At 39.6% G+C, this 27,618-nt stretch overlaps 3 protein-coding genes and 1 long non-coding RNA gene across 7 annotated transcripts in view; 3 read left to right on the forward strand and 1 right to left on the reverse strand.

Annotated features, from left to right (window-relative positions):
- The first annotated feature begins 234 nt into the window (after positions 1 to 234).
- On the forward strand, positions 235 to 5,010 carry LOC147874609 (uncharacterized). 2 transcript variants are annotated; one of them, XM_022066727.2, is made up of 4 exons: positions 235 to 751; positions 829 to 1,302; positions 1,429 to 1,587; positions 2,957 to 5,010. In XM_022066727.2, exons 2-4 carry the CDS (start codon positions 871 to 873, stop codon positions 3,479 to 3,481), a joined length of 1,116 nt encoding a protein of 371 aa, XP_021922419.2. In that variant the 5' UTR covers positions 235 to 751; positions 829 to 870; the 3' UTR covers positions 3,482 to 5,010. The 2 variants fall into 2 exon arrangements, with proteins under 2 accessions (XP_021922419.2, XP_021922420.2); XM_022066728.2 differs by having other exon boundaries at positions 240 to 751; positions 1,148 to 1,302.
- A 141-nt stretch (positions 5,011 to 5,151) lies between these two features.
- LOC147874610 (uncharacterized) lies at positions 5,152 to 12,703 on the forward strand. Of its 3 annotated transcripts, none has more exons than XM_087344288.1 (4): positions 5,152 to 7,004; positions 7,532 to 7,690; positions 8,446 to 8,869; positions 11,343 to 12,703. In XM_087344288.1, exons 1-4 carry the CDS (start codon positions 6,561 to 6,563, stop codon positions 11,345 to 11,347), a joined length of 1,032 nt encoding a protein of 343 aa, XP_087200414.1. In that variant the 5' UTR covers positions 5,152 to 6,560; the 3' UTR covers positions 11,348 to 12,703. The 3 variants fall into 3 exon arrangements, with proteins under 3 accessions (XP_087200414.1, XP_087200413.1, XP_087200412.1); XM_087344287.1 differs by having other exon boundaries at positions 11,367 to 12,703; XM_087344286.1 differs by lacking the exon at positions 11,343 to 12,703 and having other exon boundaries at positions 8,446 to 10,965.
- LOC110831114 (BRISC and BRCA1-A complex member 1) lies at positions 12,226 to 13,735 on the reverse strand. The gene has a single exon (XM_022066734.2). The coding sequence runs from the start codon at positions 13,733 to 13,735 to the stop codon at positions 12,737 to 12,739; it is 999 nt and encodes a 332-aa protein (XP_021922426.1). The 3' UTR covers positions 12,226 to 12,736.
- Positions 13,736 to 13,985: 250 nt separating this feature from the next.
- Positions 13,986 to 27,618, forward strand: part of LOC147874611 (uncharacterized) — an 83,559-nt gene continuing 69,926 nt past the window's right edge. Inside the window, exon 1 of the long non-coding RNA XR_015533932.1 lies at positions 13,986 to 14,097. This is a non-coding gene — a long non-coding RNA (uncharacterized LOC147874611). The remainder of the gene's footprint in view (positions 14,098 to 27,618) is intronic.

The following is a 27,618-nucleotide window of genomic DNA, read 5'->3' on the forward strand; positions in this document are numbered from 1 at the left end:
GCGATGAGTGAGGTGCATATTTGGTTATTAGGTTAGTGGTTCGCATGCATAGAGACTAATGGGCAGTGTTGCCATTAACATTCCACCTCGTGTTTTACCGAGTGCAGGAATTTGAAATGTATTTGTTTGGGGTTGTGATCACCGATTTTCATCAAAGTTCGTCCAAACATTTTGTACTTATTAAATGTGTCCTGCTGTCTTTTACTTGTGAAGTTCGTTGTTGCATTTAAATCAGACTGGTTGGTGCTGCATGTATGAAAATAACAAGTTCTGGAAGGCAAGAGATATTTATGAATTTTTATGGTGATTGCTGAGCACTGTTCTAAAAACTTTTCTGCCTTCTACACAAGCTGATTTATTGCATTACATACAAATGCAATGATCTGCTGGCGTCTAAAAATATTTCTTGTCGATATTATTATTGGTAATAGCAATTATCTGGTTAGTCGAAGTTTATGGCCTCTTTGTAATGGAAGTGCTCCCAAATTATTTCTTCCTAGTATTTGTGTCATTGGCATTTCCTGTTCATTTGCTTTTGGGTTTGTTGATGGTGGCAGAAGTATCTGACGGTTGAGGTTATGGCTTTAATTATGGCATCTCTGAAGCAGTAGTCCTCCCGAATTAATTCTTCCTTGTATTTGTGCCGGGCACATATCCTGGTCATTCGCTGTTGCATTATTCGATGGCGGCAGAAGCATTTGACGGAAAAGGTTATGTGGTTAGTTTTTGATGAGGAAGTGTAGTTTTTCAGGTACGTTCATGAATTGAGATTGTAGGTTAGTACAGGTGGGTGTAGGAAGTACATTAAGAAATGTCATTATTTTTTAGATTGCAATTATAAGTTCAGTACTGAAAAGAAAACGCCCAGCGATGGAGACCGATCCTCTTGAGATACATCACGTGGTAATTAAAAGTGAAGTATATGAGGACTATACTGATGGTATTGAGGTTAAACCATTACCGGTTATAATTAAAAGTGAAGTATTTGAGGACGATAGTGATTGTATTGAGGTTGAACCAACGTCAGTGGTAATAAAAAATGAAGGAAGTGGTGACGATATTGAGGTTAAATCAACACTTCACACAGACGACTTGAACGTTGAAAGAGCTAATATTATTTGTTGTTCATCATCTGCATCATCATTAGCTACTACGCTGCCTTTGGTTTCTGGCACTGACTGGGATTTGAATCAGTGCTGTCGTATCTGTGCTCAGAAGAGCAGTGATATGATATCTCTATTCGGGGAAGAAGGATTATTCCGGCAACTAACCCAAAAGATGAAGGACTGTCTCCAAATAATTGTAAGTGCTTGCTGCTTGTATATATTTGCATACGATGCTGTTCAGCAGAAAGGTTGAATTCATAAAAATGTTGCTGGTATGCTTGTTTCATCTTTTGTCATGTGGTTAATATCTGTTCTGTGCCAGGTTTTGGAAAGTGATGATTTGCCAACAGCAGTATGCTGGAAATGTGTTTCTAAGCTTGAAGTTTGTTTCGAACTAATGCAAGAATACATAAGAGGGCAAAATGTGTTTCAAAGACAGAGGTTTAGTCAGGAAATGCCATTAACTTGCTCACAGAGAGAGGTAAGTTGGGTTATTTTCAGTGTTATCATTTGCATGGATTAACCCATGTTGGCTGTGTGTCATGTCTTGCGTGCATTCAGTTGGCCATATGTCATATAAGCACACTAATAAACTGCTAACCCTTTGAAGCTGAAGCTTGTTTAAATAGTATTTAAGAATTCAGTCTGTTCTGCAAAGAGAACACATCACCACCACAAAGATAATCTGGGTACCATTATTTAACAATTCCATGGACTTTAAAAGGGTTGATCGAAACCAGCAGCCCCTAGTACAGGAATTTAAATATCCTATTACTATATGATAAAAGTTACTTTTGAAGATGGCTGTGTTCTGGGAAGTTGTGCTTTCTAAACTGATGGAAGTGTACTGACGTTTCAGATGCCTCCATTATCAGGGTGATGAGTAAGCTGTGCATAAGGAAGTGATGTGAAATACAGGAGTCAGTTGGACAAGGTAGAAGCTTAGCCAGACCAGTGAGGAAGAGGTTGAGGATTGGGTGAGAACAAGGGAGCCAATGGGAAAAGGGCAGACCACATCCTGATCAGAAGGAAGGTAGAAGACATATGCACTGACTTCCTCACTGGTGTGGCCTAGGTTCTGGCTCAATGTGCACAACCATCACCCTTATGTTGGAGGCAGAAAGCACCTCTGAAACATCAGTAAGCTTCGACCAGACAATATGGCACAAAAATCCAGGAGATTAATTTTTATACTTGCCACTGTGAGAACCTGAAATACCTCACAAAGTTACTCATTAGATTGTTCTGACTAATCTTATATAGAGTGCTTTAAAACGAAGCATCGTTTCATGAATTGTATGATTTTAATAGAGGGACTAGTGAATTAATGTTTTTGCCACAGATGATAACCTGTTGAGATCAAAACGCATTTGGCACAAAGTGTTATTTAATGTGTAAACACTTTTGTTTTTATGCATTTTTTATATATGTTGTGACTAAATTTATTCAGGACAATTTTACAGTATTATTAATAGTAGTTATCCCTCATTTCATTTATGTTTTATTTAAAGCGATCCAGTGACATATGTACTACAGATACAGAGAGGCGGTTGAAAGTAACTACATGGTTGTATGAAAACTTTTGAAATTTAAATTATTCATGAGTGTGTGACGATTGGTGTAATAGTTGGTGTTGGGTGAAATTAGAGTGTGTATGGAGCCAAAAATCCTAATTAAAGAACAGTATGATACAGTGTAATTTGTTTAATGTAACTGGTGAAATGGAATAGTTAAATTAGAAAAGATTTACATTTTGTTATGACATACTTCTTGTACTTTTCTTATCTAGCCATTTGCATTCTGTTTTCCATAATTGATCATTCTTAAATTAAATATTACGTTCATTGCAGATGAAGATGGAATACGATGAACGAGAACAGTTAACAGCTGTTGAACAAAGGAATCATATTTACGACACGCATGAGGGAGGGTTGCCACTGTTGGCAACAATTATTGATGAAAACAAGGATATTAGTGATGTTTCTTGCAGTGGCCCTAGTCATGTTTTACCTGATGATGGGAGAAGCCATTCTTCAGAAGGAAATGTGTGTGCAAGTAAGGACACAAGCAAAGGAGGAACGTCAATACGTGTGAGGAAATTAAAAGTGTCTTGTGAATTCTGTGGTAAAGTATTCAATCATACAGGTGACTTAAACAAACACAGACGAAGGCACACAGGCGAACATCCGTATCCTTGTCCCCAGTGTCACAAACGTTTCAGTCACGTTAGTAACTTACTTCGTCATCAAAAGATACACTCAGGTGAAACACTTCATCAATGCGCAACTTGTGCTAGAAAATTTAGCCGTAAAGACAAGATGGTTAACCATATAAAGAATTCTCGCTGTAAGCCTAATCCTTTAATGTACACCTGAATATGATTATCACTATTACCGTTACTAATTTCCTTGGAAATGTTCTTGTCAAGAGTACTGTACAGGGACATGGATGTGGTGATAATGAAATTATTCAAATTTCAGTGATTTGTTGCTTGTCCTTGAAAGTTATCTTAACTATCAGTGGTTTTATTACTTTGACTGGTGTGCAAACATATCTCAGCATCCTCATATGTGGCACCTGCAAGTTGACAACACTTTATAATCAAAGTACAAAGGTTTCTGTCTACAGCGTGACACATTGCTTTTTTGGTCTTTAATCATCACGTAGGTCGTGTAATCACAATGTTTTGGAACTTGGTTCTCATTCCGTCTTCAGGCGAAAGGAGGACAGGTGGCTAACATGCTGGTACCCCTGGTTCAGCTAGTCTGATACCCGGACACATCAATATTTATATTTCAGTGAACACAACTGTACTTTCATTTTTACGACAATGACTTACTTAACCATCCAGTCATCTCGTTGCCCCTACATTACAAAACAGCATTTTCACTTACTTTGAACCATGTGTAGACTGATAAAATAATTCTGTAGGTTATTGTATGCTTTCTTTTGTGTCATGGCTGAATAGGTAAAATGCAAGGTGTACATCCCCCAATATTTGAATCGGTTGCCTGTTCAAAGTTATAACACTTTGTGTTTATTGTTTAGCATTTTTATTCATAGATGATATCAGTTAAAAACAAGTCTGTAATTAAAAAAGGAACTATAATCATTTTTGCTAAGCACCAGCAGAAAGTGTAGATGTCACCAAGTCATGATTACCATGCACATTAAAGGAAGTGTTACACCTTTAGAATGTGTCCATTTTTTAGCCACCAGTCTTCTATGCAAAATTGGCACAAGAAGATATCAGCCTTAAAATGTTGAAGGGCCTTATTATTGTGTGTTATGGTCCCTCCATTCTGCTGCTTTGACATTATGCTATCAACATCACAACATTGCTGTCTGCCTCATGCTGAGCACATGGGGCAAGATTGACTCATCACATTAGAAGTGTGTGAGACAAAACAAATGTTAGTCATTTTGATGACAGTTTTATCATTTACTTTCATATTTAAATCAGTTTTGTAGATTTCACTGATGAAGATGAAAGACTAATGTGATTTTGTGCTGTATAGTCTCATAAAAATTCACTGATGTTTTAGACGTGCTTACTTCCTCCGTCATTAGGATGATCATCAGTGGAGGCAGTAAGTACCTCTGGAATGTCCAATTTCTGTGAGATAAGACAGTACAATGACCCAGAAGACTGTCATCTTCATACTTCGCATGATGATTTGGTTGAACATTACAAAATCAGTAGTGGATAATGTTAGTAACATTGAAAGTTTTGCCACCTATAAATACTCATATTTACATGATTCATTAAATTATACAGTACAAATACATTGGATTTCATTGTTCTTACTCTTTCTTTTCTACCAGTATATCTTTTTATATCACTGTTTGTTGTTATGAAATTAAAATAGTTATATTTTATTGAATAAACCAGCTTATGATCTGTGTTGGTGATTTCAATTTATAGCTCAAAGGCATAAAATGGAATAGAATTTACATTCCATAGATCCTTCATACTACAAGCCAAAGATGTGGAGCATGTCAATATGAATATCAACACTTCATACAAATAAATACCAATACCAATATTATTGCACAGTTGTAACTATTTACATAAATATTTATTGTATATAAACATTTCCCATTGAATTATACTTTACTGCAGAGAGAGAGAAAAGGAGAAAATTTATGTTTCAGTCGCTGCCTTGGCATAAATGGAAATATGAGATTAAAATGGATCCTAATGAAATAGATTTTGAAGGTTCAGCTGGTTCATAGGATGTTTAATTCTTGGACTCTTTTAGACTTGGTAAATGACCTTTGGTTTCCATACATGGTAGGGAATTTCTTGGCCAGTTGAATAACTATCATATTCTGAAAAAGCACCCTCATTCATGAATTCTTGTACTATACCATGTAAGACAAAGTAGTATAAACTTGTCAGTTTTAATTTATATCAGCTGTGGTCATTTTATTTGTGTTGCTATGCAGTTTTGTGAGCACTATGACTCAGAACACCACGGTCAACATCTTCAGTTCTAAGAAACTAAAATGTCTTTAAAATCCTGAATTGTGCATATTGTGTGTGTTCCCCGTTATTACATAGTATGATTATTGATGAAGTTGAATTTAACCGCCACATCCCCTTTACTGGCAGCAACTGTTAATTTTATTGTTCTTTGTGGAGTGATACCTGACTCATATTTGGAAAGCTTGTAGTGCTTGGTGGTAAGACAGGGTTTCAGCTGAGAAGTGGCAGTTGTAGTAAACACTGTATTATTAGTTATATGCAATCAGTGATGGAATACGATTTATGCAGTATGATCTGATGTGATGTGGGGCGTCATCAGATACCAAACTTGTTGACGGTTAACTCAGTTCTAATTGCATTGGAGAATCTTAGGAAAATGGTTGTTGCTTTACATTAAGATTGTATGATTTTTTATGATCACATTAAATAAGAGCATAAATACATTGAGTTTATCTCAAATAATTACGGGAAACGTCTTATAAACATTTTATAGCTTTTCGATAAATATTCGCGAGAATTGATTAAAACTCATTATGACTAAGGATGACGTCATGCGCAGTTCAGTATATCGACATTCATTTGATGACGTTACTTTCTGATGCCACAGATGACATTTGTACACACATGCGGTATTATACTGGCGTGTAAAAAATACTTTACTTTCGTTCCATGTTTTTAGGTACCGCATTTCAAATTGAGCACGATTCCATTTTCGGTCAATCAGAGTGTCTCTGGAGTAGAACACAGATGGATTCTTTTCTCATAAGACCTTTTTACGATGACGTCAATTTTAGCACCTCGTATTGCAATACGTGCTGCTCAGCGAGAATGGTCACCGGTGTTTGTTGGTATAATGTATGGTGGTAAATGTATAGGTTGTGGTAGGATGTAAGAGAAGACTAATATTACATTACAGTTTGAAATTATAAATTTTATTAAGTCAAATACTTATCAGGAAGAGCACAATGATGGAAACCGATCCTCTTGAGATACATCACGTGATAGTTAAAAATGAAGTATACGGGGACTATACTGATAGTATCGAGATTGAACCAATACCTGTAATAATTAAAAGTGAAGTATTTGAGGATGATAGTAACAGTGTTGAGGTTGAACCAGCACACGTAATAATTGAAAATGAGAAAAGTGAGGATTGTAGTGACGGTTGTGAGGTTAAGCCAACGCCTTTTACAGATGATCTAAACGTATCAAGAAATGACATTGACATTTCTGGTCCATCTACGCCCTCATCAGGTAATGGAATGCATTTTGTTTCAAAAACGGACTGGGTTTTGAATCAGTGCTGTCGTATATGTGCTCAAAAGAGTAGTGGATTGATTTCTGTATTCGGTGAAGAAGGATTATTCCGACAACTGGTGTTGAAGATGCGACGCTGCCTGCAAGTAATTGTAAGTACATGTTGCTTTTGTGTATTTGAAAACGATATTGTTCAGCATGTAGTTTCAATTGGTAGAACTGTTGCTGGTGTACTTGACTAAAAACATCTTGTAGAGTAGAGTTTATTTACATTTACATTCCATAGATCCTTCTTAGGACTAAACCAAAGGATGTAGAACATATCATTTCGTACAATATACATAAACTTAAGAACTTCACAACTTTTGACACAAGTACAAGAACGTATTTCACATATCAGTGTACATAAACTTCAGGTTCTGCAATACAAGAATGAAAAATAATTTTACAAATTAATATACATAAACCTCAAAATTTTAAATAGAAATACAAAACTTGCAAGTGGAAGTATATTAAATTTACGAAACAATTTTCTACAAGAAACCCTGCTTTTGACACCTGTCATTATTCTAATTATTTTCTTTTGCATGTACAAAACTTTATTACTGTCTGTTGAATTTCCCCAAAAGATTAATCCATATGACACTAAATGTGGTTAATAAAATATGTTTCTTCCTAGGTTCAGGAAAGCGATGATTTACCTACAGCAGTATGCTGGAAATGTGTTTCTAAGCTTGAAGTTTGTTTCGAACTGATGCAAGAATACGTAAGAGGGCAAAATGTGCTTGAAAGACGAATGATCAGTCAGCAGAAGCCATATAATTGGAAGCAGACAGAGGTAATTTTGGTCACATCCTAATTTTGTCATCTGCAATAATTTATCTTTATTGCTATAGGTACTATGTCGGGGGGGGGGGGGGGGGGGGGGGCTGTCCTGCACCTACACCTACATAATACCAAGCCATCAGGATCAGTTTCCATCTTCAGACACACCACATTTTACCTTGAATATTACTTTTGTCACCTTATCATGTTAAATCTTAATCACAAAAGTAAAATCTGACAATAAATGAGAGAAGATAAACTTGTACAAAAGTTTATTCAGTTTAAGTTGCCCACAATGGCATGTAAGCACAACTAGCGTGTGTTGTTAGTGTTGTTGGATAAAATGATAGGGTGTGAGGTGTAGTCGTGTACAGTGGTCCAAGCTCTTACACTGCTTCTGGGCATCCCAGGACAAAGAGCTGAAATTTATTTGATACAGCAGGTCATATCAGTGTTTCCAAAGTGGAATAGATATGATAAGTTTAATTAATGATACATAAACAAAGTGAAATATCTATCAAGCAGAGTTTTGTAGGAAGTTACATTTAGTGTTCCAAGCATAATAAGTGTTATGTTTAGGGCTTCTTTGGGAGCAAAAGTATGTTATATAGCAAATTAGATAAATTAGAAGGGTTTATGCTTTAAACTTTATTTGTGAAGGGTCAGAACTTTGTTGTGGCACACCTCTAGTACTTTTATTACCCGTGCATTTGCATTTTGTCTGTTATAATTGGTTGTTTTTAAATGAAAAAATTATATTAATTGCAGGTTAGAATGGAATACAGTCATCCAGGACAATTAACAGCTATGGAACAGGAAAAACACATTTCTGACACACATGAGAGCCCCAATTTATCATATGGAGGACTGCCATTGTTAGCAGAAGTTACTGACAAAAACAGAGATATTAGTGATGCTTCTTGCAGTGGTCCTAGTCATGTGATATCTGATAGAGGGAAAAATATCTATCCAGAAGCAAATACTGAAAGTCAGAACAAAGCAAAGAAAAGAAAGACACGTATAAGGAAATTAAAAGTATCTTGTGAATTTTGTGGTAAAGTATTCAATCATACAGGTGATTTGAACAAGCACAGACGAAGACACACAGGTGAACATCCATATCCTTGTCCCCAGTGTCATAAGCGTTTCAGTCATGCCAGTAACTTAATTCGTCATCAAAAGATACACTCAGGTGAGACACTACATCAATGCGCAACTTGTGCAAGAACATTTAGTCGTAAGGATAATATTGTTAAACACATAGAGAATTCTCGCTGTAAGCCTAATCCTTTAGCATACCTGTCGGCATGATTGTCACTGTTGCCTGCTTTTTTTTATTATTAAAAGTGCCGTGGTCAAAAGCTGCTGCTGCCTTTACAGTAAAGTCAGTTGTATGAATAAGTACAACTGTTATCCATTTTCAAGTGAATACCAGCTTTACATTTCTACTAAGTGATGTAACAAAGGCCTGACTTACACTGGATCAACTTATGTGCTAGGTATCTTAGTCACTTTCTACATAGTTGGCACCGTGAACCAAAACACATCTAACTAACTAGATGGCTAAGTAACGCGAAGGTTCATCACTGAATTAACCAGAGCCCTACACTAGTCCCTGTCCTGGGCCAACAAAATCCAGTCACCTTCAACTCCTATCTCCCACAGATCTCGCTTGATATTATCCTCCAATCTATGTCTATGTCTCCCCAGCGGTCTCTTCCCTTCAGGCTTCCCGACTAATACCCAGTGCACACCTCTTGGCCCATCCATGCCTGCCACAGGGTTGTGAATGCACTTAAAATTTATTAGATGTATGTATGAACATTCTTTTAACTACATACGTTATACCCGGTGCACACCTCTTGCCCCATCCATGTGTGCCACATGCCACACCAATCTCTTTCTTTTTGACTTAATCACCCTGATGATATTGGGGGAGGAGTACAAATTTTTAAGCTCATCATTATGCAGTTTCCTCCAGACCCCATCCTCTTCTCTCCTAGGCCCAAACATCCTCCTCAACACCCTATTCTCAAACAGCAGCAATCTATGTACCTCCCTCAGAGTGAGAGACCATGTTTTGCAGTCATACAAAACAACAGGAAAAATTATTGTTGTTTGTATTTTAATCTTCAGGTTCTTAGAAATCAGTCAGGAAGACAAAATATTTTGAACTGAAAAGTAGCAAGCATTTCCAGAATTTAGTCTCCTCCTAATTTACTCATAAATATAATTTTGATTTCTTATTGTTGTTCCCAAATATTTTAACTTTGTTACACTCTCAGAGGGGAAAAAAAAACACCCTAACATGATTTTGACCACCTGTCTGCTGAAGGATACTAACCTGTACTTCGCTTTTTCCTAATGTACTTCTAGCCCCACCTTTCTACTAGCTTCTAGTAAAATTCCTGTGTTCCTCTTTATTGTATTTATATCATCATCCAATAAATTAACATCAGCATATGCCATTAGCTGATGTGTCCCATTCAATTGCAAATCCTTCTGCCTATCTTAGACTTTCCTGATGGCATATTCTAATTCGAAGTTAAAGAGCAAAGCATCTCCTTGTTTCTGACCATTCTTTATGGAAAATGAGTTGGATAAATATTTACCTATACAAATTTTGCTACAGGTTTACTTTTAAGCACATTTTTATTAGACGAAACCAAATAAAACCACATCTGTAATTCAAAAATGTGCTACATATATATGCTCACTGAGCATCTTCAGTACCATGCACATTATAGGATATATTTGACCTTAAAGAATGTGTCCATTTATTTAGCTACCAATCTGTACAGAATTGGCATAATAAATATGAGCTTTAAAGTTCTGAAGGGCCCTTGACTGTGATGTTTTGACATATCAGCATTATGCTGTCTGCCTCGTGCTGAACACGAGGCGAGATTCATTCATCATACTAGAAATATGTGAGGCAAAAGAAGTTGGCAATTATGATTTTATAATTTATTTTTGTTTTTCAATGTTTTGTGGACTGCTGTTCTCATATTTGATTCTTTAATAAATCACACATGAATGACATGTGAAATATACTGGAAGCTCAGTTTGACTTAACTATTCTATATATTTGTTATAACACTGAAAAATGATTAATGGGAGGAGTCACGTAATGTTATTAACATCAAAAGTACTACCACCTACAAATACCCATTATTTACATGATCTACTAAGTGAAACATTAAATTTAATTCTGTTTCTTTACTGCCAGTATGTCCCTTTGTATCACTCTTCAATGCTATGAAATTAAAATGGTTGTATTTTATTGAACACAGCCTTCTTGATCTTTGCTGATATTACTTTATTGGTCAAAGACATAAATAACTTAAAGAGAAAAATCCTTATCAGATACTGCCAATGAATTGTTCTAAAAATGAAGAGATTCCCTAGAAAGAAAATGATATAGATGGTAACTGGTTTGATCTGGTTCAGATTCCAGTGACAACAAAGAACAGTTGGATTAAATAAAAGATGAAGTTCTTGATGAGGTGGGCAAGAACACTGCATTTTTGAGGTTTAAGACAGCATTGTATAAATTTGACATTTCATTTATTTTGAAGATGTCAGCCACCTTTATACTTGCCACTGTGAGAACCAAAATATCTCATTCATTTATGAAAATCGCTGTCTTCTGGGTTGTTGTGCAGTGTAGTATGGCAGATGTCCACCAGTGTTTCAGAGGTCATACTGCCTCCGTCATCAGGGTGATGAATGAGCCAATCAACCCAACCACCACCACCACCAACCAACCAACCAATCAAAAACTAAGGGTGGAGTCCTGCGCAAGACATCGTCCCTTGCTAGGTAACACCATCACTGCGTACGGAACACATTGCTGGAAATGGTAAACAGAGCCTTATAACTAAAACAGGAATATCCTTACGCTAATGGGGTTCTGTCGTGGCAGGAGCCTCCATTCAAACTAGGGTCTAATGCTGGTGATGGGAGGTTATCCCGTCAGGCAACTTGTCCCAAAGAATTTGGTGGGATAGTCCTCTGGGGTTTGAACCCAGAGAGGGTGGGGCTGCTTCGGCTGAAGGCCTCTGCGGCTTGGGGAGGAAATCACTTCAGCTGAAGGCCTCTGTGATCGGAGGTGGCGGGCCGTGCCCCTATTGAATTCTACCCTGGAATTCACCTTAGAACTGAGGAAAAGCTCAGAAAAGAGCCAATCAAGCAGAAAGTGCTAGGTTTATAGGAACCGGACAGTGAATGGAGTAGCCGAATCCTAGCCAATGGTAGCGGGTGTCGAATCAGGTGTGGGTGGGGACCGTGAGGAGAGAGAGAGAGCGAGAGGGGTCGACGAAACAGCCCTAGTGAGGGCCTTGGGGAGTACATCCTGTGAGACACCTGACATTGGGAGTTGGGTGGAGAGTGGAAGGGAGCACAAATCAGGGCGCTGAAAAGGGCCAAGGTTTAGTGGGACAGGTGGTGGTCTCTGGAATACTTCCGGAGCCCTCAGAGAATGGCATGTAGTCCTGTAGACATCACAGCCTAGAAGACCACAGTTGGAATTTTTGCCATTGTAGAATCTCAAATCAAAAGCAATTTTTAATTATAATTTCCGATAAAGTACATTACATTTTATTACCAGCAGCACAATTTGTATAAGAACATCTTACTACATAACTGTCAAACATTGATATTAAAGTATGTGGTATGTCACAAGAGAAGTGCAGAATCTGGCTAAATTTAAAGTACTGCCAAGCTGTTATTTGGGACACCGAGTAAAAAACCTTATATAAAACCTGCTGGAACACAACTCACTGACCTTCAGAATTCATTTACAGTTGCATGTGTCCAATTTATCTTGGTTAAGACACAAGTTATGGCAGCTGATTGAAGATCAAACTAACATCATGTTGCTCATTTCAACATTCTACAAATTATAATAAATATTATGATACACATATTGTTCTTCATGACTGCATTCTAATATGTATTAATGAAATCATACACCAATGTTAACATTTATGATGAATACAGTAATTAAAGAAATTGTTTATTGTAATTACACATTTATATTCACATATAGCATCTCCACTTATCGAATTTCCTGTAGTTCCAGTTTGTAATATGCTACCTTCTGAATTGGTCGCTGTAGTGGATGTCCAAGTAATTTTGCCATATTATCATGCAGTTTTGTTGTATTCCTTGGAACATCAAGCACATATGAAAATCCTCTGTCATCCAAGTCATCTAAAACACTGAATATTTCTTCACATTTGTTAGCTTCAGAAGGGTCTTCATGAATGTACAAAATATCCAGAGTGAAATAGTCTGACGATAACAAGAGAGTTAAAGACTCTCGACCATGAACAAACTTCGGAACACAGTGACTTCGACTGTACAGCAAAACCACTCTGACAACAAATGGTGGCGGAGTTACATTGGGTTCACTTATTTGAGGGAAAGATATATGATCGGTAATAATATCAAACAGTGTTGACAAATCAAAGATATCACCTTGTTGAGTTTCACTCATATCCTCTAACACTGATATGATGTCATGGGGGTCATTCGTGAAGTCTCGAAGCCAAGCAACTGTGTCAGTCTGTAAAACTACCAAAGCAAATTCATGGTTCTTGTTGATAAGATTTTTACTATTAATGAAAATCTCTGCTACTCTTTTTATCATATATAGAGGTGCATACTTTGTGCCGTCCCCTAATTTAAATGGAGTATAATTGGGGTCCTCTGACAGGTCAATACAAAGGATAATTTTCTCAGGAACATTGACCGCTGGTAGGTATCTTGTGGGTCCCTTCTGGATTTCGTCCAACACTGCTTCCGAGTCATTGCTTAAGGTATCTTCAGGACAGATGCCATTCTTTCCAAGTTCATCATTCTGAATGCTGCTTGCTAATGATGACGATGATGAAGAACGAGACACGTCCAGGTTATTTCTTGGAACATTCAGATTACCAGTATAAGGTGTTGCTTTAGCCTCAATAACATCTCTAACGTCATCAGTTGCTTCATTATTAATTTTCACATGACGCTTCTCTACAGGTTCGGTTTCCATCACTGCGCGATGCTTCATCGATATATTAATTATATTTATGATTACAAACTGTTAAGCAATAACAATTTTATAGCATACTTACTATCACATATACTTCCTATAACCATGTAGCTTTCAGGTAATACCAACATATAAATCGATAAGTTCATGTTAAAAATCTGGCAATGAACGTAGTCGATTACGGTACGTACTTATTGTACTGCCATCTGTCCTCAACGACCGTGAAACGTGGAAAAACGATATAGCAGCCAATCGGTAAAAACTATAACTACAATTCAACCCACTTATCCACACCACAGGAACATAGTTTTAAAAATCTGAAGGTGTCTTCTGGTGTATTGTACCTTCGAATCTGGTGGAAGCTGACCGACATTTCAGAGGTAAACTACTGTTTCCTGTTACACGCTGATATTCCTACAAATCTGTTATTACTATCACAATTCAATTCAGCTTTCTCTACGTTAAATTTCTTGAAGATAACCTCAAAATCCCACACCATTACCTTGTTATTCCTGCACTCTTCCTGCCCATAACAGCACCGTAAAAGTAAAATATTCTGTATCACAACTAAACTGGCCTGAAACAAGGAGATGCTTTGTCTCCATTGCTCCTTAACTTTGCATTAAAATACACCATCAGGAAAGTCCAAGATAGGCAGAAGGGTTTGCAATTGAATGGGACACATCAGTTAATGGCGTATGCTGATGATGTTAATATATTGGGTGACGATATAATTACAATAATGAGAAATACAAATTTTACTAGAGGCTAGTAGACAGGTGGGGCTAGAAGTAAATTCAGAAAAACTATGTTCATGTTAGTATCTCATACATACATACATACATCTTTATTACATTCCATGGATCCATAAGTTAGTCAGATGACAATAGGATGTAGAATAAGTCATAATTAATACAATACATGTTATACAAATACAAGTCATATAAATGTCACAAAAATACAAACAAAGGATAAATTACGACTTACTTGTAGACATTATGAATTCATCAACAGAGTAAAAGGAGTGTGTAATTAAGTATCTTTTCAGTGCTGGTTTAAATTGTGCCTTTTTATTTACAAGACTTGAGAGATTAGATGGTAGACTGTTGAAAATTTTGATCCCTGCATAATATGCACACTTCTGAAAACATGAGAGGTTGGCAATTGGTCTATGAAGCTGATTTTTATTCCTTGTGTTGACATGGTGTATAGCAGAATTAGTTTGAAAGAGTTCTTGGTTATTTACAATAAAGTTCATTAATGAGAATATGTATTCACATGGAAGAGGTAAGATTTCTAATCTCTTAAATAGACTTCTACATGAATTCCTAGGTTTTACACCAGCCAATAATCTAACAATTTTCTTTTGTAAAGTGAATATCTTTTTGATGTTTGATGAATTTCCCCAAAAAATTATTCCATATTTCATTAAAGAGTGAAAATAGGCAAAATATACTGATCTGAGTGTGTCAGTGTTGCTGACATGCAACAGAGATCTAACTGCGCCACTTAACTTAGGTATCAGTTTATCAATATGATTAGTCCAATTTAGGTGATTATCAATTTGCAAACCCAAGAATTTTGTGTTTATTGACTCTTGTATATACTTCCCATTATAACCAATACTTAAAGCACATTTGTTATAAATTTTATTATATTCGTTTTATCTAGATTTAGGGCCAGCTTGTTAGCAGTAAACCATTTACTCATATGAGATAGAACTATGTTTGATGTTGAACAGAAATCATCGTCAGCAGACAGGCGGGAAAAATCATATTAGGATGGGTTTTTTCGTTTGAAAGTGTAACAAAGTTCAAATATCTGGGAACAACAATAAGAAATCAAAATTATATTCATGAGTAAATTAGGAGGAGACTAAATTCCAGAAATGCTTGCTACTTCTCAGCTGAAAATATTTTGACTTTCTGCTTGATTTCTAAGAACCTGAAGATTAAAATATTCAAAATAATTTTACCTGTTGTTTTGTATGGGTGCGAAACATGGTGTCTCACTCTGAGGGAGGAACACATTGCAGGTGTTTGAGAATAGGGTGTTGAGGATATTTGGGCCTAGGAGAGAAGATGATGGGGTACTGAGAAAACTGCATAATGATGAGCTTAAAAATTTGTATTCCTCCCCCAATATTGTCAGGGTGATTAAGGCGTGAAGAATGAGATTGGTGGGGCATGTGGCATGCATGGATGGGCCAAGAGTTGTGCACTGGGTATTAGTCGGGAAGCCTGAAGGGAAGAGACCACTGGGGAGACCTAGACTTAGATGGGAGGATAATATCAAGCAGGATCTATGGGAGGCAGGAGTTGAAGGTGAATGGATTTTGTTGGCCCAAGACATGAAATGGCGGAGGGCTTTGGTTAATTTGGTGATGAACCTTTGTGATGTGATTACTCATAACGAAGCACGCTGAACTTGGTTTATGTATAATACCTAAATTAATCGTGTGCAAATCATTGTCAGTTTCTTGGCCAGGAAATAATTATTCACACTTTAATTATTTCATTATACAATATATTTAGCTTTACATGTGGTCTGTTGTTACTAGCAAATTTTGTGAAGAAAAATGTGAATATATATAATATTTGGAACTTAGGTGTATTTTCTTCTATATCATACATTACTCATACATTGAAATTAATTGAATGTGAACTTCTGTGTACAATTTTTATTTATTTTATTGTGAAAGCTTAACATGTAAAAGATTGTAGTTAAAAGGCTTTGAATATTTCGTTTAGAAACTACTCTCTGTACTTAATATCATTTTCAGTATAGCAGGTGCAGTAGTTTTTGGCTGGTCGAGAAGCTAGCAGAGCTGGCGGATAGACCTACTCTGTGTACTTGAGGTGGCAAGGTCACTGTATTTATTTTGTTTGGACATTCAGTCCAATAAGCTCCTTGTCCTTCCTGGAGGCAGACAAAACATTATACTATCGTACAAGTGACTCGCTCCTAGCCTTCCCCTTGAATATTCCACTGGCCATAAATTACTGTAACCACTATACTGTGAAACTGTTTCAGCAACTGTTTTATCTTGGGTTGTTGCAGTTAATTCAGATTATCAGCTTACAGATCTCTGCCAGAATCAGTCCGTGTCTCACCCAGTCGCTGACATACCCTGTCTCTGATGGTTCTGGCAGGGAACGGGTGGGTAGAAATTTGGAAAAAAAATTGAAAATTTTAAAAAAAAATCGAAAAATCTAGAAATTGTCCAAAAAGCGCACAAAACTAAAAAATTAGAGAATGATCAACTTCGAAAAATTGTTAAACATTTCGAAAAATTTGAAAAAATCCAGAATTTCCCTCACCAAAACACGTCTCTACAACACAGGTTCTCTGCATGTCTCAGCCTCACCCTCTGTGTATGCTGACCCTGCCTCACCCGGTCTCTGCCGTACTCGTTCTCTGACGGTTCTGGCAAGGAAAGGGTGGGGAGAATTTTGAAGAAAATTGTCAATTTTTACAAAATTTCCTAAAAATAAAAATTGCTAGTTGTCCAAAAAGCGCATAAAACTAAAAAATCAATAATTTTAACTTCAAAAAAATTATGAAATATTTCAAAATATATTGTGCGCTTTTTACACAATTTACAGCATTTTTTATTGTTTGAAAATTTTGAAATTTTTCCCAAAATTTCCCCACCCGATCCATATCAGAATCGATCTCTGCCAAACCATATCTCAGCCAGGCTCGCTATCTGTCTCACCCGGTATTTGTCTCGACCGGTTTCTGTCCGACACGATCTCTGCCTGCCTGCCATACACCGTCTGTCTCACGCGATTTTTGTGTCTCCCGTTCTCTACCAAACTCGATCTGTCTCACCCTTCTCTGGTGTAACCAGACTTCAGAGAGTCATACGGAGCCTGGGTCTGGAAGTTACAGTTTCTGACGGTCGGTTGGGGAGAATTTTTAAAAACGTTCAAATCGAGTCCTGCAGAGACCTGGTGAGAGACTGACAGATGCCGAGTGTAGCAGGGATCGGTTAGTGAAATTTTAAAAATTCTGAAAATTTTCGAAAAATAAAAAAATGCTGCAAATTGTCTGAAAAGCGCACAAAAACAAAAACAAAAATTTTCGAAATTTTTGAAATTTTTTTGAAGATGAAATTTTTCAAATTTTTTCAGTTGTGCGCTTTTTAGTTAATTTGCAGCATTTTTTGATTTTTTTTGTAAATTTTGAAAATTTTCATATTTTCCAAAACTCTCCCATCAGTCCCTTGTCAGAACGGGTCTCTGCTGCACGTGTTCCCTGTAGTTCTCTGTCTCAGACACACCCGTCTCAGCTCGAGTTGGTTTCTGCACCACCCGTTCTCGATATAACACTATCTCTCACGAGGCGTCTGTGCATAACCCGGGTGAGAGCAGAGACCGTGTACGGCAGAGACATGGTGACGCACAGACCGAGTCCGTCATAGACCCATTGAGCCAGAAATCGAGTCCTGTAGAGAAATTTTGAAAGAGAAGTTTTTCAATTTTTTTTGGTAGGTACAGACCTGCAGAGACCGAGTCTTGCAGAGGCCGGTTGGTGCAGACACCGAGGCAGGCAGCAACCGGGTGATATAGAGGGCGAGTCCGGCAGAGACATGATGAGGCATTCATCGACTTTCGCAGCCATCTCTTATGGAAAATTTAGAAAAAATATTAAAAATTTTCAAAATTTTCGAAAAATCAAAGATGCTGTAAATTGTCTGAAAAGCGCACAAAACCAAAAATGTTTGAAAAAATTAAAAGTGTCTGCACCAACCGGCCTCTGCAGGACTCGGTCTCTGCAGGTCCGTGTCTACCTCACGTGCAGTCTGCCGCTTCTGGACTTCTCAGAGGCGGCACGTAAGAGCCGTGTCATACGGAGACCGGTCCTTGCAGAGCCCGAGTCAGGCACAGAGCGCGTTCGCTAGATACACCGTACATCAGAAACACACCGAGAGAGACCGTTTCTGCAAGGCGTCATGTGGTGAAATTTTGAACTTTTTGAAAATTTTCAAAAAATCAAAAAATGCTGGAAATTGTCCAAAACCCGCACAAAACCAGAAAAATTTGAAAAATTTCACTTCTAAATTTTTTTCAAAAATTTCAAACATTTTTGGTTTTGTGCGCTTTTCAGACAATTTCCAGCATTTTCTATTTTTCGAAACTTTTGAAAAAAATTTATATTTTGTCTCAACTTTCCCCAAGAGATGGCTGCGAAACTCGGTGCATGCCTCATCATGTCTCTGCTGGACTCGCCCTCTATCTCGCTCTGTTGCTGCCTGCTTCGGTGTCTGCACCAACCGGCCTTTGCAGGTCCGTGTCTACCTCACATGCTGTCTGCCGCTCCTGGACTTCTCAGAGGCGGCACGTCAGCCGTGTCATACAGAGACCGGTCCTTGCAGAGCCCGAGTCAGGCACAGAGCGCGTTCGTTAGATACACCGTACACCAGAAACACTCCGAGAGAGACAGGTTGTGCAAGGCATCAGATGGTGAAATTTTGAAAATTTTCAAAAATTGCTAGGAATTGTCCTAAACGCGTACAAAACCAAAAAAATTTGAAAAATTCCTCTTTGAAATTTTTTTATAAATTTTCAAAAAAATTTAGTATTGTGCGCTTTTCAGACAATTTACATCATTTTTTGATTTTTCGAAGATTTTGAAAAATTTTAATAATTTTTCTAAACTTTCCCCAAGATGCCTGCGAAACTCGGTGAATGCCTCATCATGTATCTGCCGGATTCGTCCTCTATCTCACCCGGTTGGTGCCTGCCTCGGTGCCTGCACCAACTGGCCTCTGCAGGACTCGGTCACTGCAGGTCCGTGTCTAGCTCACGTGCTGTCTGCCGCTCCTGGACTTCTCAGGGGCGGCACGTCACAGCCGTGTCATACGGAGACCGGTCCTTGCAGAGCCCGAGTCAGACAGACCGCGTTCGCTAGATACACCGTACATCAGAAACACTCCGAGAGAGACCGTTTCTGCAAGGCATCATGCGAAATTTTGAAAATTTTAAAAAATAAAAAAATGGTGGAAATTGTTCAAAACGCACACAAAACCAAAAAATTGAAAATTTCACTTTCAATTTTTTTTTCAAATTTTTCAAACATTTTTGGTTTTGTTCGCTTTTCAGACAATTTCCAGCATTTTTTTCGAAAATTTTTTAAAATTATTTCTAAACTTTCCCCAGGACTTGCCTGCGAACCTCGGTGAATGCCTCATCATGTCTCTGACGGACTAGCTCTCTATCTCACCCGGTTGCTGCCTGCCTCGTTGTCGGCACCAATCGGACTCTACAGGACCCGGTCTATGCAGGTCCGTGTCTACCTCACGTGCTGTCTGCCGCTCCTAGACTTCTCAGAGGCGGCACGTTAGAGCCGTGTCATACGGAGAACGGTCCTTGTAGAGCCCGAGTCAGGCACAGAGCGCGTTCGCTAGATACACCGTACATCAGAAGTCACATGTCCCAAGTCTTGAGAAGTCGCATGTCCCAAGTCGTTAAACGTCATGTCCCAAGTCTTGAGAAGCCACTTGTCCCTAGTCTTCAGAAGTCACTTGTCCCAAGTCTTGACAAGTCGCTTGTCCCTAGTCTTGAGAAGTCATTTGTCCCAAGTCTTATGAAGTCAGTTGTGCTTAGTCTTGAGAAGTCACTTGTCCCAAGTCGTGAGAAGTCACTTGTCCCAAGTCTTGAGAAGTTCTTGTCCCAAGTCTTGAGAAGTCACTTGTCCCAAGTCTTGAGAAGTCACTTGTCCCAAGTCTTGAGAAGTTCTTGTCCCAAGTCTTGAGAAGTTCTTGTACCAAGTCTTGAGAAGTTCTTGTCCCAAGTCTTGAGATGTCACTTGTCCCAAGTCTTGAGATGTCACTTGTCCCAAGTCTTGAGAAGTCACTTGTCCCAACTCTTGAGAAGTCACTTGTCCCAAGTCTTGAGAAGTTCGTGTCCCAAGTCTTGAGAAGTCACTTGTCCCAAGTCTTGAGAAGTGACTTGTCCCAAGTCTTGAGAAGTCAATTGTCCCAAGTCTTGAGAAGTTCGTGTCCCAAGTCTTGAGAAGTCACTTGTCCCAAGTCTTGAGAAGTCACTTATCCCATGTCTTGAGAAGTCACTTCTCCCAAGCCTTGAGAAGTTCTTGTCCCAAGTCTTGAGAAGTCACTTGTCCCAAGTCTTGAGAAGTTCTTGTCCCAAGTCTTGAGAAGTTCTTGTCCCAACTCTTGAGAAGTTCTTGTCCCAAGTCTTGAGAAGTTCTTGTCCCAAGTCTTGAGAAGTTCGTGTCCCAAGTCCTGAGATGTCAATTGTCCCAAGTCTTGAGAAGTTCTTGTCCCAAGTCTTGAAATGTTCTTGTCACAAGTCTTGAGAAGTCACTTGTCCCAAGTCTTGAGAAGTTCTTGTCCCAAGTCTTGAGAAGTCACTTGTCCCAAGTCTTGAGAAGATCTTGTCCCAAGTCTTGAGAAGTCACTCGTCCCAAGTCTTGAGAAGTCACTCGTCCCAAGTCTTGAGAAGTCACTCGTCCCAAGTCTTGAGAAATCACTTGTCCCAAGTCTTGAGAAGTCACTTGTCCCAAGTCTTGAGAAGTCACTTGTCCCAAGTCTTGAGAAGTCACTTGTCCCAAGTCTTGAGAAGTCACTTGTCCCAAGTCTTGAGAAGTCACTTGTCCCAAGTCTTGATAAGTCACTTGTCCCAAGTCTTGAGAAGTGACTTGTCCCAAGTCTTGAGAAGTGACTTGTCCCAAGTCTTGAGAAGTCACTTGTCCCAAGTCTTCAGCAGTCACTTGTCCCAAGTCTTGAGAAGTTCGTGACTCAAGTCTTGAGAAGTCACTTGTCCCAAGTCTTGAGAAGTTCTTGTCCCAAGTCTTGAGAAGTTCTTGTCCCAAGTCTTGAGAAGTTCTTGTCCAAAGTCTTGAGAAGTTCTTGTCCCAAGTCTTCAGAAGTCACTTGTCCCAAGTTTTGATAAGTCACTTGTCCCAAGTCTTGAGAAGTTCGTGTCCCAAGTCTTGAGAAGTGACTTGTCCCAAGTCTTGAGAAGTCACTCGTCCCAAGTCATCAGCAGTCACTTGTCCCAAGTCTTGAGAAGTTCGTGACTCAAGTCTTGAGAAGTCACTTGTCCCAAGTCTTGAGAAGTTCTTGTCCCAAGTCTTGAGAAGTTCTTGTCCCAAGTCTTGAGAAGTTCTTGTCCCAAGTCTTGAGAAGTCACTTGTCCCAAGTCTTGAGAAGTCACTTGTCCCTAGTCTTGAGAAGTCACTTGTCCCAAGTCTTGAGAAGTCACTTGTCCCAAGTCTTGAGAAGTCACTTGTCCCAAGTCTTGAGAAGTTCGTGTCCCAAGTCTTGAGAAGTCACTTGTCCCAAGTCTTGAGAAGTTCTTGTCCCAAGTATTGAGAAGTTCTTGTCCCAAGTCTTGAGAAGTTCTTGTCCCAAGTGTTGAGAAGTTCTTGTCCCAAGTGTTGAGAAGTTCTTGTCCCAAGTCTTGAGAAGTTCCTGTCCCAAGTCTTGAAAAGTCACTTGTACCAAGTCTTGTGAAGTTCTTGTCCCAAGTCTTGAGAAGTCACTTGTCGCAAGTCGTGAGAAGTCACTTGTCCCAAGTCTTGAGAAGTTCTTGCCCCAAGTCTTCAGAAGTTCTTGTCCCAAGTCTTGAGAAGTCACTTGTCCCAAGTCTTGAGAAGTCACTTGTCCCAAGTCTTGAGAATTCACTTGTCCCAAGTCTTGAGAAGTCACTTGTCCCAAGTCTTGAGAAGTTCTTGTCCCAAGTCTTGAGAAGTCACTTGTCCCAAGTTTTGAGAAGTTCGTGTCCCAAGTCTTGAGAAGTCACTTGTCCCAAGTCTTGAGAAGTCACTTGTCCCAAGTCTTGAGAAGTCACTTGTCCCAAGTCTTGAGAAGTCACTTGTCCCAAGTCTTGAGAAGTTCGTTTCCCAAGTCATGAGAAATCACTTGTCCCAAGTCTTGAGAAGTCACTTGTCCCAAGTCTTGAGAAGTCACTTGTCCCAAGTCTTGAGAAGTTCATGTCCCAAGTCTTGAGAAGTTCTTGTCCCAAGACTTGAGAAGTTCTTATACCAAGTCTTGAGAAGTCACTTGTCCCAAGTCGTGAGAAGTTCGTGCCCAAGTCTTGAGAATTCACTTGTCCCAAGTCTTGAGAAGTGACGTGTCCCAAGTCTTGAGAAGTTCGTGTCCCAAGTCTTGAGAGGTCACTTGTCCCAAGTCTTGTAAAGTTTTTGTCCCAAGCCTTGAGAAGTCACTTGTCCCAAGTCTTGAGAAGTCACTTGTCCCAAGTCTTGAGAACTACTTGTCCCAATTCTTGAGAAGTTGTTGTCCCAAGTCTTGAGAAGTTCTTGTCCCAAGTCTTGAGAAGTCACTTGTCCCAAGTCTTGAGAAGTCACTTGTCCCAAGTCTTGAGAAGTCACTTGTCCCAAGTCTTGAAAAGTCACTTGTCCCAAGTCTTGAGAAGTTCGTATCCCAAGTCTTGAGAAGTCACTTGTCCCAAGTCTTGAGAAGTTCTTGTCCCAAGTCTTGAGAAGTTCTTGTCCCAAGTCTTGAGAAGTCACTTGTCCTAAGTCTTGTGAAGTTCTTGTCCCAAGTCTTGAGAAGTTCTTGTCCCAAGTCTTGAGAAGTCACTTGTCCCAAGTCTTGAGAAGTCACTTGTCCCAAGTCTTGAGAAGTCACTTGTCCCAAGTCTTGAGAAGTCACTTGTCCCAATTCTTGAGAAGTTCGTTTCCCAAGTCATGAGAAGTCACTTGTCCCAAGTCTCGAGAAGTCACTTGTCCCAAGTCTTGAGAAGTCACTTGTTCCAAGTCTTGAGAAGTTCTTGTCCCAAGTCTTGAGATGTTCTTGTCCCAAGTCTTGAGAAGTCACTTGTCCCAAGTATTGAGAAGTCACTTGTCCCAAGTCTTGAGAAGTCACTTGTCCCAAGTCTTGAGAAGTTCGTGTCCCAAGTCTTGAGAAGTCACTTGTCCCAAGTCTTGAGAAGTCACTTGTCCCAAGTCTTGTGAAGTCACTTGTCCCAAGTCTTGAGAAGTCACTTGTCCCAAGTCTTGAGAAGTCTCTTGTCCCAAGTCTTGAGAAGTCACTTGTCCCAAGTCTTGAGAAGTCACTTGTCCCAAGTCTTGAGAAGTCACGTGTCCCAAGTCTTGAGAAGTTCTTGTCCCAAGTCTTGAGAAGTTCTTGTCCCAAGTCTTGAGAAGTCACTTGTCCCAAGTCTTGAGAAGTCACTTGTCCCAAGTCTTGTGAATTACTTGTCCCAATTCTTGAGAAGTTCTTGTCCCAAGTCTTGAGAAGTTCTTGTCCCAACTCTTGAGAAGTTCTTGTCCCAAGTCTTGAGAAGTCACTTGTCCCAAGTCTTGTGAAGTTCTTGTCCCAAGTCTTGAGAAGTCACTTGTCCCAAGTCGTGACAAGTCACTTGTCAAAAGCCTTGAGAAGTTCTTGTCCCAAGTCTTGAGAAGTTCTTTTCCCAAGTCTTGAGAAGTTCTTGTCCCAAGTCTTGAGAAGACACTTGTCCCAAGTCTTGAGAAGTACTTCTCCCAACTCCTGAGAAGTCACTTGCCCCAAGTCTTGAGAAGTCACTTGTCCCAAGTCTTGAGAAGTTCTTGTCCCAAGTCTTGAGAAGTCACTTGTCCCAAGTCTTGAGAAGTTCGTGTCCCAAGTCTTGAGAAGTCACTTGTCCCAAATCTTGAGAAGTCACTTGTCCCAAGTCTTGAGAAGTCACTTGTCCCAAGTCTTGAGAAGTCACTTGTCCCAAGTCTTGAGAAGTCACTTGTCCCAAGTCTTGAGAAGTCACTTGTCCCAAGTCTTGAGAAGTTCTTGTCCCAAGTCTTGAGAAGTTCTTGACCCAAGTCTTGAGAAGTTCTTGTCCCAAGTCTTGAAAAGTCACTAGTCCCAAGTCTTGAGAAGTCACTTGTCCCAAGTCTTGAGAAGTCACTTGTCCCAAGTTTTGAGAAGTACTTGTCCCAATTCTTGAGAAGTTCTTGTCCCAAGTCTTGAGACGTTCTTGTCCCAAGTCTTGAGAAGTCACTTGTCCCAAGGCTTCAGAAGTCACTTGTCCCAAGTCTTGAGAAGTCACTCGTCCCAAGTCTTGAGAAGTCACTCGTCCCACGTCTTGAGAAGTCACTCGTCCCAAGACTTGAGAAGTTCTTGTCCGAAGTCTTGAGAAGTCACTTGTCCCAAGTCTTGAGAAGTTCTTGTCCCAACTCTTGAGAAGTTCTTGTCCCAAGTCTTGAGAAGTTCTTGTCCCAAGTCTTGAGAAGTCACTTGTCCCAAGTCTTGAGAAGTCACTTGTCCCAAGTCTTGAGAAGTCACTTGTCCCAAGTCTTGAGAAGTCACTTGTCCCAAGTCTTGAGAAGTCACTCGTCCCAAGTCTTGAGAAGTCACTCGTCCCAAGTTTTGAGAAGTTCTTGTCCCAAGTCTTGAGAAGTCACTTGTCCCAAGTCTTGAGAAGTTCTTGTCCCAAGTCTTGAGAAGTTCTTGTCCCAACTCTTGAGAAGTTCTTGTCCCAAGTCTTGAGAAGTCACTTGTCCCAAGTCTTGTGAAGTTCTTGTCCCAAGTCTTGAGAAGTCACTTGTCCCAAGTCGTGACAAGTCACTTGTCAAAAGCCTTGAGAAGTTCTTGTCCCAAGTCTTGAGAAGTTCTTGTCACAAGTCTTGAAAAGTTCTTCTCCCAAGTCTTGAGAAGTCACTTGTCCCAAGTCTTGAGAAGTTCTTGTCCCAAGTCTTGAGAAGTCACTTGTCCCAAGTCTTGAGAAGTTCTTGTCCCAAGTCTTGAGAAGTTCTTGTCCCAAGTCTTGAGAAGTCACACGTCCCAAGTCTTCAGAAGTTCTTGTCCCAAGTCTTGAGAAGTCACTTGTCCCAAGTCTTGATAAGTTCGTGTCCCAAGTCTTGAGAAGTCACTTGTCCCAAGTCTTGAGAAGTCACTTGTCCCAAGTCTTGAGAAGTCACTTGTCCCAAGTCTTGAGAAGTTCGTGTCCCAAGTCTTGAGAAGTTCGTGTCCCAAGTCTTGAGAAGTTCGTGTCCCAAGTCTTGAGAAGTCATTTGTCCCAAGTCTTGAGAAATCACTTGTCCCAAGTCTTGAGAAGTCACTTGTCCCAAGTCTTGAGAAGTCACTTGTCCCAAGTCTTGAGAAGTCACTTGTCCCAAGTCTTGAGAAGTCACTTGTCCCAAGTCTTGAGAAGTCACTTGTCCTAAGTCTTGATAAGTTCGTGTCCCAAGTCTTGAGAAGTCACATGTCCCAAGTCTTGAGAAGTTCTTGTCCCAAGTCTTGAGAAGTTCTTGTCCCAAGTCTTGAGAAGTCACTTGTCCTAAGTCGTGAGAAGTTCTTGTACCAAGTCGTGAGAAGTTCTTGTCCCAAGTCTTGAGAAGTTCTTGTCCCAAGTGTTGAGAAGTTCTTGTGCCAAGTCTTGAGAAGTTCTTGTCCCAACTCTTGAGAAGTCACTTGTCCCAAGTCTTGAGAAGTTCTTGTCCCAAGTCTTGAGAAGTTCTTGTCCCAAGTCTTGAGAAGTCACTCATCCCAAGTCTTGAGAAGTTCGTGTCCCAAGTCTTGAGAAGTTCGTGTCCCAAGTCTTTAGAAGTCACTTGTCCCAAGTCTTGAGAAGTTCTTGTCCCAACTCTTGAGACGTTCTTGTCCCAAGTCTTGAGAAGTCACTTGTCTCAAGTCTTGAGAAGTTCGTGTCCCAAGTCTTGAGAAGTCACTTGTCCCAAGTCTTGAGAAGTCACTTGTCCCAAGTCTTGAGAAGTCACTTGTCCCAAGTCTTGAGAAGTCACTTGTCCCAAGTCTTGAGAAGTTCGTGTCCCAAGTCTTGAGAAGTTCGTGTCCCAAGTCTTGAGAAGTCACTTGTCCCAAGTCTTGAGAAGTCACTTGTCCCAAGTCTTGAGAAGTCACTTGTCCCAAGTCTTCAGAAGTCACTTGTCCCAAGTCTTGAGAAGTCACTTGTCCCAAGTCTTGAAAAGTCACTTGTCCCAAGTCTTGATAAGTTCGTGTCCCAAGTCTTGAGAAGTTCTTGTCCCAACTCTTGAGAAGTTCTTGTCTCAAGTCTTGAGAATTTCTTGTCCCAAGTCTTGAGAAGTCACTTGTCCCAAGTCTTGTGAAGTTCCTGTCCCAAGTCTTGAGAAGTCACTTGTCCCAAGTCTTGAGAAGTCACTTGTCCCAAGTCTTGAGAAGTTCGTGTCCCAAGTCTTGAGAAGTCACTTGTCCCAAGTCTTGAGAAGTTCTTGTCCCAAGTCTTGAGAAGTTCTTGTCCCAAGTCTTGAGAAGTTCTTGTCCCAACTCTTGAGAAGTCACTCATCCCAAGTCTTGAGAAGTTCGTGTCCCTAGTCTTGAGAAGTTCGTGTCCCAAAGTCTTTAGTAGTCACTTGTCCCAAGTCTTGAGAAGTCATATGTCCCAAGTTTTGAGAAGTCACTTGTCCCAAGTCTTGAGAAGTCACTTGTCCCAAGACTTGAGAAGTTCTTGTCCCAAGTCTTGAGAAATTCTTGTCCCAAGTCTTGAGAAGTTCTTGTCCCAAGTCTTGAGAAGACACTTGTCCCAAGTCTTGAGAAGTACTTGTCCCAATTCTTGAGAAGTTCTTGTCCCAAGTCTTGAGACGTTCTTGTCCCAAGTCTAGAGAAGTCACTTCTCCCAACTCTTGAGAAGTCACTTGTCCCAAGTCTTGAGAAGTCACTTGTCCCAAGTCTTGAGAAGTTCGTGTCCCAAGTCGTGAGAAGTCACTCGTCCCAAGTCTTGAGAAGTCACTCGTCCCAAGACTTGAGAAGTTCTTGTCCGAAGTCTTGAGAAGTCACTTGTCCCAAGTCTTGAGAAGTCACTTGTTCCAAGTCTTGAGAAGTCACTTGTCCCAAGTCTTGAGAAGTTCTTGTCCCAACTCTTGAGAAGTTCTTGTCCCAAGTCTTGAGAAGTTCTTGTCCCAAGTCTTGAGAAGTTCTTGTCCCAAGTCTTGAGAAGTCACTTGTCCCAAGTCTTGAGAAG

The sequence above is a fragment of the Zootermopsis nevadensis genome, unplaced genomic scaffold, assembly GCF_977971745.1.
Source record: "Zootermopsis nevadensis isolate Lab colony 2312 unplaced genomic scaffold, Znev_1.0 Znev_ptg000007l, whole genome shotgun sequence".
Taxonomy (NCBI): Eukaryota; Metazoa; Arthropoda; class Insecta; order Blattodea; family Termopsidae; genus Zootermopsis; species Zootermopsis nevadensis.

Bases quoted from the DNA above. Each gene is read 5' to 3' on its own strand.
- LOC147874609 (XM_022066727.2), top strand. From the start codon at position 871: ATGGAGACCGATCCTCTTGAGATACATCACGTGGTAATTAAAAGTGAA. The intron at 1,303-1,428 runs GTAAGTGCTTGC...GTTCTGTGCCAG, and splicing joins AGGACTGTCTCCAAATAATT to GTTTTGGAAAGTGATGATTT. The intron at 1,588-2,956 runs GTAAGTTGGGTT...CGTTCATTGCAG, and splicing joins TAACTTGCTCACAGAGAGAG to ATGAAGATGGAATACGATGA.
- LOC147874610 (XM_087344286.1), top strand. From the start codon at position 6,561: ATGATGGAAACCGATCCTCTTGAGATACATCACGTGATAGTTAAAAAT. The intron at 7,005-7,531 runs GTAAGTACATGT...GTTTCTTCCTAG, and splicing joins GACGCTGCCTGCAAGTAATT to GTTCAGGAAAGCGATGATTT. The intron at 7,691-8,445 runs GTAATTTTGGTC...TATTAATTGCAG, and splicing joins ATAATTGGAAGCAGACAGAG to GTTAGAATGGAATACAGTCA.
- LOC110831114 (XM_022066734.2), bottom strand. From the start codon at position 13,735: ATGAAGCATCGCGCAGTGATGGAAACCGAACCTGTAGAGAAGCGTCAT.